This window comes from Plectropomus leopardus, chromosome 3 (assembly GCF_026936395.1).
Source record: "Plectropomus leopardus strain MGB_pleo_1.0 chromosome 3, ASM2693639v1, whole genome shotgun sequence".
Taxonomy (NCBI): Eukaryota; Metazoa; Chordata; class Actinopteri; order Perciformes; family Serranidae; genus Plectropomus; species Plectropomus leopardus.
The window spans coordinates 29,549,437-29,561,581 of NC_142178.1; the positions used below are offsets into that span (position 1 = coordinate 29,549,437).

The 12,145-nt window shown below is 36.5% G+C and overlaps 2 protein-coding genes across 2 annotated transcripts in view; one reads left to right on the plus strand and one right to left on the minus strand.

Annotated features, from left to right (window-relative positions):
* The window catches only part of LOC121942593 (uncharacterized), a 22,406-nt gene extending 15,067 nt beyond the window's left edge, over positions 1-7,339 (minus strand). Inside the window, exons 1-11 of the mRNA XM_088076000.1 lie at positions 7,217-7,339; positions 4,688-4,752; positions 3,356-3,799; positions 2,837-2,884; positions 2,718-2,759; positions 2,201-2,248; positions 1,954-2,097; positions 1,685-1,783; positions 746-808; positions 565-645; positions 133-183 (exon numbers count right to left, since the gene is read on the minus strand). Of these exons, the coding sequence (XP_087932126.1) occupies positions 133-183; positions 565-645; positions 746-808; positions 1,685-1,783; positions 1,954-2,097; positions 2,201-2,248; positions 2,718-2,759; positions 2,837-2,884; positions 3,356-3,799; positions 4,688-4,742 (1,075 nt within the window). The 5' untranslated portion in view covers positions 4,743-4,752; positions 7,217-7,339. The remainder of the gene's footprint in view (positions 1-132; positions 184-564; positions 646-745; positions 809-1,684; positions 1,784-1,953; positions 2,098-2,200; positions 2,249-2,717; positions 2,760-2,836; positions 2,885-3,355; positions 3,800-4,687; positions 4,753-7,216) is intronic.
* A 2,842-nt stretch (positions 7,340-10,181) lies between these two features.
* On the plus strand, positions 10,182-12,050 carry smim26 (small integral membrane protein 26). The gene is made up of 2 exons (XM_088075286.1): positions 10,182-10,434; positions 11,434-12,050. Exons 1-2 carry the CDS (start codon positions 10,311-10,313, stop codon positions 11,586-11,588), a joined length of 279 nt encoding a protein of 92 aa, XP_087931412.1. The 5' UTR covers positions 10,182-10,310; the 3' UTR covers positions 11,589-12,050.
* The last annotated feature ends 95 nt before the right edge of the window (positions 12,051-12,145 follow it).

Genomic DNA, 12,145 nt, shown 5'->3' on the forward strand with positions numbered 1-12,145 from the left:
AAAGAATTTTATTTACTATACTATATTTCACTGTATGATGGATGTAAAGCCAATTGTAAAGGCATATAGTGTCTAACAAAAGTGGGTAAAACTCTTTTTTACTAATGACAAACCTACTTTCAAATACAGTACCTGTGGTAGGACTGATTCCAGGGCCAGACACATTTTTCTGCACACCGTACACTGACAGGAGACAAACGCGCACATTTAGACACAAATTCATAATTCCAAAAAACATAACAGTTCTAAAGCTTAAAGAACAGACATCTTTTTTTACATTAACTACTGTGTGGATGAATGACAGTTTCACCAAATATGAAAGAGAAGTTATTTTTTCTAAAAATTGTACTCATAATCATCTGTACTTTTAACTGTAATGTTTCCTTATTGTGCCACTGCATCTCTGACATCACTTTAGTGGCTCATTTACCCATTTTTTGGTGATTCTGACTGACTTTCTTGACAAGTTAAAAATTGACTACACTCAAAAGGTCATTTGACATAGTATCTAAAACATTTTATTTTAGAGGTGATATATTGTCAGGTTAATATTTAATGTTTTACCTATTTGTGTGTTGGTTCCAGTGGAAGAGAGTAGTGTGGGGCTCGTACTGACCAGGTTATTCTGAACACCGTACACAGGAACTGAGGCAGAAGGGGAAATAATACAGTTATCTACTGTCAGTGCCAAACTAACAATGTGAAAAATCCAAAGGGGGCTGTGAGATGACAGGACGAGGCTCACCTGTGGTGCCCAGAGTTAGACTGCTCACAGAGGGAGAGCGGAGCGTCAGGTTGTTCTGAACTCCTGAACAAGCAGAACAGAGTAGAGTCACATATTTCCATCTTCAGACACAGTTGGCAAAGAAAATAAAAATGTATATATAAAGTGAGGGCTTATTCATTAAAACTACATTTTTTCCTCTAAATGCCAAATTAATTGTCACTTGTTTCTACTTTATACTTCTACTTTGCTATAATTCAGATTGGAAATATTATACTTTTTAACACACTACATATTTTTTGATTACTATTTTGCAATTCTGAATAATAATACAAAATATTCTTAGCAAATAAATGATGATGTATCATTACAGATAAATATTATACTTTATTGATCACTGGGTTTAACTTCACAAATGCCAAGTTAAAACAAGAAAGTTTCACCTTTACCAGTAATTAACATTAATGTATCAACTATTATATTTCTTTCATTCATTTAATTCTTTATCTGCATTGATCTATCCCAGCTGACATAATATATATTTATTATTATGAAATGCTTCATTCTGCACATACTTTACTTTGATGCAAATATTTTTTTTTACCTCAGTGAAGTTTTGGATGTATGGCTTTTACTTTAAACTTTTTACAGGAGGTATTTTAGCTATGCAGACAGTTTGAGTTGTTATGAGTTATTAGTTTTATGTGCTGACATTTTGAGATTTTTTTAAACCCAAAATATTTGAAGTAAATGAAACCCCATATGTTCTATTTTTAATGCATTAAATATTGCATTTTCGAAATTTCAACATGAACTTTTTTTCTCAGTAATGATGTCCCTGTTAATTTAAATAATTCATTATAAACAATAATTCATTGAAACTACTGTCTTCTATAGATTTAGCTCAGAGGAAAACTGCAGTTTGTCAGCAGGTTGGGGATGTTATCGTTATTGACTGACCTGTCGGGTAAAGGGCCGAGGTAGGTGAAAGGTTGTTGGGATTTGTGTTGTAACTGTAACCACTGCTCACACCTCCAGACCAAATGCTGTCATACTGGTCTAGTGCGGAAGACAGAAAGATGACAGACAAATAAGTGGAAAATTAAAAAGTGAGGGCACGTGTAAAGCAGAAAATGTACTATAAAATAATCATGCATAACAACTTAAAAACAATATGAATTTTAATAACATCCTTAAAGATAACAGGAATAGTGGCTGATTGGTTGAACCTGCGCTCAAGCTCTCAGACATGGTCCTCGGTTCCACGCTGGCCTTCTGGGGAATGGGCAGTGTGTTGTTGGGGGTCTGAGTCGGGCTGGTGCTGCTGGAGTGGTTTCCTCTCAGCAGACGCTTCACGTCATCCAGCTCAGTCCCTGCACAGCACATTAATGGACATTAATGCACATTAATGCATCATATATTAATTCTTTAGTGTCAGATATGTGGACGTGCATAGCAATAGAGAGTTATACTCACAGCTTGCAGGAGGAGAGGCACTCTGAAGCCTGGCTCTGATCTGACTCTCTAAGCAACGAGAAAAATGATTAATTGAATGTCCTTGTTGCTTTATAACCATCTAAAAATAAAGGTAAAAATGTTATTGATATGTATTGCTTATGCATTATCTCTTTAAAAACCAATGCATGGGATTTTGGAGGATCTAAATGGAATATAACTATGTTTTTTACTAGTGTATAAAATACTGAAACTAAGAAATGAGTTATCGTTAAATTAGAATGAGAATATCTACATAAGAAGCGGGTCCTCTTTCATGGAGCATACCATGTTGCACCGCCGTGTTTTAACAGTAGCCCAGACTGCATAAATGAGACGTTGGTTTTGCCTGAGGCCCACCATAAATTCTGCTACACGTGGAAAGGGAGGGATGACAGGAAGGGTATTCAGTTGGTTGCAAGCTTTTATTTAACCACTAGATGGCACTAAATCCTACACACTGCTCTTTTAAATGTACTGTATCAGACATGCGGTGTACCTCTGCTCGGAGTTCTTCCTCTGGAAGCAGAACTGGAAATGCCTTAAAGAAAAAAAAACAAAACAGAGTTTAATACATGTGCACATTGCAGAGTTCCCTAAGACTCATATTATACTCACCATACTCCTTCCTGTTGTACTCTGGAGAGGAGTTTGAGCTTGAACTTCCTGAAACATGAAGACAAAATAAAGATTAGCCTCCAGTTTATTTTCTTCTCTCCAAATGCTGTAAAGTAGTGCTGCTGCTCCAGTCAAACTACAAACATTGTGAAACAGACCAGACATAAAGGCACACTTTTGTACTCTGTGTAGTAGTATATATAGTACACAGAATATTAGATTTAAAGCTAAAATGTTTCTATTTGGGTTTATATTCTGTCACTTTAGACATACAAAGGAATAAACAAAATGGGGATGTTAATGTTTCAGATAAGCTGCAAAGTGATGATAATGGGAATCCATAAGAGGTGTGGTTAAAAGGTAGGGGATACTTTACAACACACACACACACACACACACACACACACACACACACACACACATATATATATATAGTTTGTCATGTCTTATGAATATGTTGTAGAAAAAGAATAATTAAAAAAAGAAAATCAGTAAAGCAGCGTGAATGAATTGACCAACCATCAAAGACATCTGACAGAGCTGTTGCCATGGCAGTTGTGCTCTTCCTCTCTTTGGGAACAGGTGAGTAAGTGACAGCTGAGGATGATCCTCTCTTCGCTGCTCCAGATCCTCCTGAACTGCTGGTCTTCGTCACTGTCGTAACTGTCACAGCACCGAGACCCCTTTCCCTTTTTCCTTCTCTACCACCAGAAGACATGCCAGAGGACCCCCCTCCAGTGGCCTTAAACTCTGCACCTGAGACCCCCGAAACTCCAGAACTCCCTCCCCCTGAAGATACAGCAGAGGACGCTCCTAGAGAAGTGATGCTGATGCCCCCGGTGCCTTTGTTTGCTCCAGATCCACCAGAGCTGCGGGATGTGATCAGAACCGAGCTGCTTGTTCCAGTAGAGCCTCCTGACACAGCTCTTTCACCTGACCCTCCTGCACCCAGAGAAAGATCACCTAGAGGAAAAAAAGATAAATTACTGTGATCAGTAAGTGCATTTTTTGTTAAAATATCAACATCAAAGCCTTCATCAGAAACTCAAGTGACACTGTCCGCAGGGGCTGAAGACGTCTAACCTAAATTCAGTTTTAACTACACGACTGCACAGGCAACCTTCATATTTAACCTTTGACGTGAATACCTATTTCAACCTTTTTGTCAAAAAAAACATTCCCATGTTAAGCCTCTGCATGCCTTGCAGTGTGCCTGAACATGTTTATATCACTCTTTACCATGAAATCCCTCCATTCTCATATGAGACTGATTTATGACGGGCACATATAAGATAATTGCTACTGCTGGTGCTGCCCAGGGGAGTGAGCTTTCTATTAAACATGATAAGCTGTCACCTGGAAGCTTGATGGCATGCAGCTCCCTCGAGTGGCATAATATTACCAGCATATCACTATATTTCTTTGCCAACTCCAGTGTACTTTAAAACTGCATTAATGGATTTTTTTGACCAACTGAAAGCAGAAAAACCCACTGTAAACAAAACACAGACTTACTTATTTCTGGAAACTATTAATGCATTATATTTATACGTTATAATGTAGGGGATACATTGAAACATTATGCTGGTTTACATTTCAACAAATTTAATTTAATTTAATTTAATTTAATTTAAATGAAATTTTGATCATTTGATCCGTTTTTTATTAAAAAAAAGAATACTGCAGCTTTAAATTGGCAATCTACTGTTCAAAATATGTGTAACAAAATAAGCTAAGCCACCAATATGCATGATATATGTCAGGTGCGAAGATTTCTAATAGCACAGCTTACTTTGCAATTTTATATTTCAGAACAGCCACATTCATAGGCCAAAACCTCTCAGATCTTACCTCCACCACCTCCTCCACCACAGCTCACAGTCCTGGTCGTAACTAGATCATCCATCCAATGCTAGCTGTTGCAATACAAACAGAACACACACTGTTTTTTGTGCTAGAAAGAAATCCCGAGAAAAAGAAAGCTATACTTTGTTCAATATGAAAGACTAAAACTGTGAAAAAGCAGATTTTCATTACATTGAACTGAAAGGTTACTGCACCCTGAGGCAGTGTTTGGACACAGTCCTTTCATCATTTCATACTGTTGCAATTTGTGTGGTCGTATTTCTTTCCTTTGTCTCTTGTGGAAAAGGCTCTTTAGAAACCAACATGCCACTGATTTAAAGCGTTCACCTGGAGATGTATAGAAAGGGCGTAGCTCTAACTCATTTGATGAATGTGGCTTTTCTTTTTAACAAAAGGGACCTACAGTATGAAGGCAGATCACTACAGAAGCTCAGCTGAAACAGGTATGAGGTTTCAGTCATAGCTGGGGGTAATGGCATTAAATCTTTGCCCAGCAGTCATACAGGTGGACTGAAACTAGTGCTTATTACTAAAGGCATGTACAGACTCTGTCAGAGCAGAGGCACACACTGACTCAGGCAATTTGGTCGGATAATAATAAACACTCTATAAAAAGTGACATCCTGAAAGTCAGGTAATTGTTTTCAAAGGATGTAATTATGTGTAGCTGCCTGCCTGTTAATCTCAGTGTCCCCAGGTCAGATCTGTTGGTGGTTTGGGGTGCTTGCGAGCACTGCTGAGTGCTACAGTGTCATTTATCATGCTGCCAACAGGGGGCACCAGAGTCTCACATTTTCAAATGTCACACATGGTGGCTTTCAAAAGTCACATCATTATGTTTTTTTCTGCTGAAGCAGACTACGGTAGTGCCAGCCAAATGTTGGTTAATGTTGCTGTGCCTACCTGCTCTGCCATAATGCAAAATCTTATGTGTCGATATATGTGCAGACTTTCTATTTCAGAAAATTGTATTAATCAGACTTTGGCAAACCCAGAGCTGAGACTGGAGCCACTGGTGGTGTGGTTTGTTTGTGGGTGGGTGGGTGGGTTTTTTAATCATATTTATCTTATCTATTGTATTTTTGCTCAAAGACTATTGTCTGTTTGTTATGTACAATGCTATTGGACGTTTTTGTAACCTAATAACTTACTATTATTCATATTATCATTGTCGTTTTTGTTGTTGTGTGGATTGTGGGCACAGGTTGTTTACTTTAATTCAGAGTATGATAGAGTTTCATAATTGCATAATGGTTCCTTGTGGCTGCAGTAGCTGCTGTTTAGAAGAATGTTACACTGTCATTCTGTGAACATTTTGTCAGGTTTGAGCTGTATCTGTAAAACACGGGGGAAATCAGTAAAAGGCCCAGTGTCTAGGATGTAGTGGTATCTAGTGGTGACATTGCATATTGCAATTTGAAACTTCCCTTGTATGACAAGTGTGCGCCCCCCAATGCAAAAACACAAACGGACCAATTTAGAGGTAGTGTTTGATTTGCCCCTTCTGGCCTACTGTAGAAACAACATGGCAGACTTCATGGAAGATGACCTACTGTTTGTAGATATAAACAGCTCATTCTAAGATAAAAAAAAAAAAAATACTGCTTGTTTTTTTCCTCCAAATCATATACATTAGCCTATATATTTGCTCCCATATATGTGTGTAATATAAAAAACTCTTGGAGAGGTTAAACCATGGCTCTGTTTGGCTCACCAACCATCTTTAATGGGAAACAGTAGTGTTGAGTGACTGGTCTTTATGAAAATAAAGACCAGTCATGTACTGTACATTACCAACTCTGAACCGCCCACACAACCTGCACCTACCTGAAGGTGCTGCAGGCGCAAAACAATGAAAAAGAAACATATCTGACAGATGCAATGAATTTTTTACTTTAACATTTCCCATCTTGCACTTATATGCACAATTTACCGACATTTATCAATTATGTTGCAGACAACTATAGAAAAAACATAAAATCTGGACAAAGCAGACAGTAGATGTGAGCTTTATGTCTGTTTTGCATAATAATAATAATTATTATTATTTGAATTTCTACGTTTCTCACTGTTTGTATTTTTCCTCCTGTAAGTGCAAAACTGCATATCATTTAATCATTCATTGCAGTTTTTTTAAAATCTCCTTTTACTTCATCATATGGCCTTTATTTTTTATTTTAATGCTATATATTGTATTGCATTGGAAACTCATAATATATAACTTGAATTTTAAGTTATCTATATTTACTGCCGTGGTTTTTCCAAAAACAATAACAACAACGACAACAAACAAAACATTATCTTATCTAATCTTGTAAGTGATTAGCCAACTTGTAACAAAATAGGCTGATCATTATAGTTATTAGTGTAATTTCCTACTATTACGCCTACTATGATTCACGCTATTTGTTTGAAGTACAGTAGTAACAGCCTGAAACCATACAAGTTCAATGTAACCTGAAACATGACTAACTAGTAACTATTATTTTATAAAAATGTCCATCCATTGCTTACCTTTGAGATCATTTGTTCAGAAATAATCCCTCCCCCGTTCTGTCCCACACCTGATAGAAACTTAGTCGTTTTATCCTGTTCACAACATTGCATCTGTAAAGTCCAGGTGCTGCAGGAATACGCTGTACTGTGCCAGGGACTTGCATGCGCTTGGAGAGTTTATGTATTGGCTTTGTCTGACTCATAGCTTCAGTCGACAAGTTCCAACAAAGAAGAAGGGGCCGTTACTTCAGCCCGTGACAGCCGCACTGTGTAGATGTTGCAGGAAAAATAGCCCTGGGCCCACTGAGTGGAGAAAACACTAGTGTAAAGGCAGTGAAAGTGATTGAATAGTGTGTTCACTACTGTATTACTAATTAGTTTGCCTCTGCGATTACATGCTTGATTAAGGTGTAACGACAAAAATAGGTGCTTTATGAATCATAAATTTAAAAGAATGTGACCTTGACTCTCAAAAATATAGTTAGAAAGGGAAAGAAAAAAGATTTCCTTTAATGCATGACCAAAAGAAATATATAAAATAAATAATAAATGAAAAAATGTGTTCCTTTGCCACCAGTTGTGACGATAATGATTCAGCAGCAGATTTGTCAATGCATATCTAAGTTTTTATCTGTTTTTTGTGACAGAAAAAACGTGCAAACTACATGGTAAGACAAACAGACAGTCAGATTTATAAAACTGTTTCTTAAAGACGAGTGAAGTTTGTTGTTATGTTGGGAATTTGCTGTCTTTGTTTGCGTGTTTTGAGCTTTACAGCTGCAGTGAGGCCTGGCACTCAGCCTGGCACAACACTCCCACGTCAACCATGACTGACTGTTGTCAGATTTAGATTAATCAGCACTGAAGCTGAGAAATGCATTTTAAAGGGAATCTAACAACAAAAGTTGATGAACGGCACTATAGGTAAGAAGAAAAATGTCTGCTATTTTTAGCTAACATTCAGATTCAGAAAACTTGTCTGTCATGACAGAAAAAAAACATCTTAGACATGGCTCAGCATACAGTGCAAAACAGTCTTGGACAATAAACATATAGCATGTGTTTCTAGAAAATAAAACAGAATACATAACTAATACAATTATTTTGATTAAATAAAAATCACAATATATTACTGTGTGCAAAGTGGCATATTCTGCTGCTTTTTGTTTTTTGTTTGCCCTCTCCAGATTCTGCCAACCCCTGCTTTAAGACTTTTAGCTAAAAAACAACATAAAACTAAATCTAGAATTAGCCTTCTGACACAAACACTTCTCAAATCTTGTGATGGCTGTATGATGTTGGGGACAATCTGTTATTTGAATACGTCTGAAAACATCTTGAATGAAACTTGTGCAGATTGAATTCTTTTGTGACATGTTCAAAATGTCTGTTGATATAACAGCATTAAAAAAACCAACAGCGTGATGTGTTTTTCTTTCTTTCTATTGCATGTTGTCTTTCACTGATTCATTTAACCTTCACTTCACACTAAATATATGGGCGTTGTTTTGATTCTGGATAAGGTAAAGTAGTTAATATACACCCCTGGCATGCAGCAGTTATGAGTCTGCCATGTTTTCCACCTACACACTGCATAGTTCAGAGAGGTAGTGATGAGTGGCATTTACAAACGCCACAGCTGGAGGCTAAACACTATTAGTCAGGTATGTGTCAGTGCAGACAAGTGTGGATCTTGACCTAGTCGTGATAGCTATTACTGTACAAAATGTTCATAACTGCAAAGTGCATCATAGTGAAATTCACACATAACTTTTTAAATGAATTATGCCCTCACCCTCTTGTACAGGCAACCAGCCAGCCAGGTGTGTACTGTAATAGCAGCTGCACCTGAAACATATTTTGTATTTAAAGATTTTAGGGAAGATTGTGTGTGAATCACCATTTGCAGGAATATAAATCCTCCGACACAAGTTACAGGGGTTCGTCATATACCCCAGGTCACATGGATGCTTAAAAATCAACCTTGTCTTGAACTTTTATTAAAGGATAAGTGCGTTGATATGCTATAATTTTATTTATTGTCAAGGAATCCCATGAAAACACCAAACAGTCAAAAATGATCTACTAACAAGCACTGTGTGTGTAGCCAAATCCTTATACATACATACTGTATGTTGTACTGTATACTGTATGTTTTTTATACATATATAGATTTTTTTCTTTGCTGTGTGTGATAGAAAAGCAACTCAAAACACATCAATGAGCCACACTGCTGCACTGAGTGGCCTGTTCCTTCAGTGCCATTAACATGGACACTTTGGTTTATTTTGAGTATACCCTACTAATGTAAATTTTTACCTGAGCAACAAATGTGTATTAATCCACGTCTAGTCTCCAGCAAATGCACACCTGTTTGTTTGAGTATTGCTTGCAAAAGTGCTCCACTGTTTTAAAACAGTGCACAACTGTAATATTGCATATAGATTTGTATAGCACTGTGTAAACTCAAAACAACAAAAAGGAAATTGCAATGTGTCCCATATCCATTATACAATCAAGCTCTCTCAAAGGTTTTTTTTTTTTTTTTAAATAATAATAATAATACATTTTATTTATGGGCGCCTTTCAGGACACTCAAGGTCATCTTACAAAAAACAGTATAAAATCACACCATAAATTTCGCCAAACAAAGTGAACAATATAAAGTGGAAGAAAAACAACAACAATAACAAAAAAAACATTAATCCAAGTTTTAAACAGCTGAGGTTTTGGTCTTTTCATGCATTTCATTTGAATTTATTAATTAATTTTGGATCTGGTTTTGATGAAGACAGAAGTTGTTGTTGATGTTTAATGACTTAGACAGGAAACGTGTCTTGTTTGTTTTTACTAAAAAAATAAAATAAAATAAAACAACAACAACTTTGTTTCCCCATTTATACTGCTTACGCCAACGGTAACACTGTTGAAAAACCATTTGATACTTTAGATTTTAAATTGAAAGAATTTCCCGGAAGTGCTTTTTTGTTAACAGCTGTACTTCCGGAGTGACGGACTGTCATGGCGGCGCCCTGAATGCAGCAGCAACCTATCTTCTGTTATAAATTAAGAGAAAAACCAGCCGGTTTGTCGGATCAGACAGACTGCAGTCATGAATTTCAAAGATCTGGCCAAATGGAACACCAGAGTGTCTGCAGTTTACGCTTTTGGCATCTGGACGATGATCAGTTCATACGCCTATTTCACATACACAGGTCACTATGAAACCAAACCAGGTGAGACAGAAATACATGAAACTAAAGCACAGTCAGTGTCATTATAAAACGCACGCATTTGGCTGTTTGTTCTGCAAGCAAAGAGTCGAAATTATTTTACTAGATGCTGAGATGTTAAAACCGCACTAATATTAAATAATTTGTTTGTTTTTGCAGTTAAACATCTTTTTCAACCGCGTACAGCCTCCATGTCAGTGACGCACTGCAGTTTTTGGTCCTAGCAAAACTATAAACACACTTTAAAGGTCTTTTTACTGTATTTGAGTATTTCCACTTAATACTGCTTTTACTTCTAACGTCAATCTACTACATTGCAGAGAGAAAATACTGGACTTCTTACTGTACTACATTTATGTGACAAAAGTGGTAACTAGCTATCAGGATTGCCTCAGTAAATTTTCTTCTTCCACAGTTGTTAGTTTTGTTTACTCAAGCTGAAAATGTTTATTGCAAATTTAATGAATAAATAAATAGGGACTTCGTTTATCAGAGTATGGGCTTGCTTGGGTACAACAATAAAAAAATAAATAAATAAATAAATAAATAATAATAATAATAATAATATATAACATGACCCTCCCCAGGGTTAAATATTTTTCCTTGAATGACTGGTGGAAAATACTTTACACTCCCTCCATTATAGATAATTATATGTCACAATCTCTGGCTCTAATAAATGTTGTGATTTGTAAGACTTTTAAAACTTGCACGTTTTGGGGTACTGAGGATATTTAAAATAAATACAAAACATGACCATTTAAAGTTGAATGGCCCTCCTCTATGCCAAATTAATAATAATAATAATAATAATAATAATTCTCCCCCAGTGTGCCTTCCTCGTTTTGCACCGCCCTTTCCCCTCTCATCAATAACAGTCTCACTCACATTTATTTAGAAGTGTCTACCTTTAACTGTTATTATAATTTTTATTCTCTCAATACAATTGTTGTTTTAGGTCTAATTTCTAAATCACTCTTTACTTTCCCCCATGAATGAAAGAAAAAGAGGTGCAAGAGCCAGAAGATCCGAATAAGGTCGTCTACCAGTCTGGTCACACTAAAACTGTCATCATCTACAAGAAAGACTTTGTCCCGTACAGCACGAGGATCTACAATTTCATCCAGTCCTTCAGCAGTGCACCTGGAGACAAGTAGCTGCATCAGTGCAGAGGATGAAGGACACTTCTTATGCACTATGAATTCATGCTTTTGTGTGAGGACATTATTATTAGTTGTAAAGAACTTCCAGCACAGTAGTCACCTATCCAGGTCCTTGGGAGCTGCAGTTGTGTTTGGATGCTAATGGACTGCCGTCAGATATATTTTATTATTAATTTGTCAACAAAATTCAGAAATATTACTGTTATCCGCATCATTGTCCACAATATGAAATTTCCACAATCACTGATGATGTATAAATAAAATTTGTCTCTCCATTATAGGCACTATTTAAAAAAAGTGTCTCATGGTTTGTTCTTGAATTAAAAGAGATATTGTCATTATCCCGAGTAAAGACTGATAATATATTAGACGCACCACCACCAAGTTCAGCTTCAACATACACAATAGAATCAAATCTCCAAAATATTTCAAATAAACTTAACTTTTTTAATTGTCTCTATCTTTATTTCATTTCACCTGTCCTCTTTCTAATATGTTTTTGCCTCAGATCTCTTTTCCAATTCTACCTTAAATTTAGTCTGGCCTTAGTT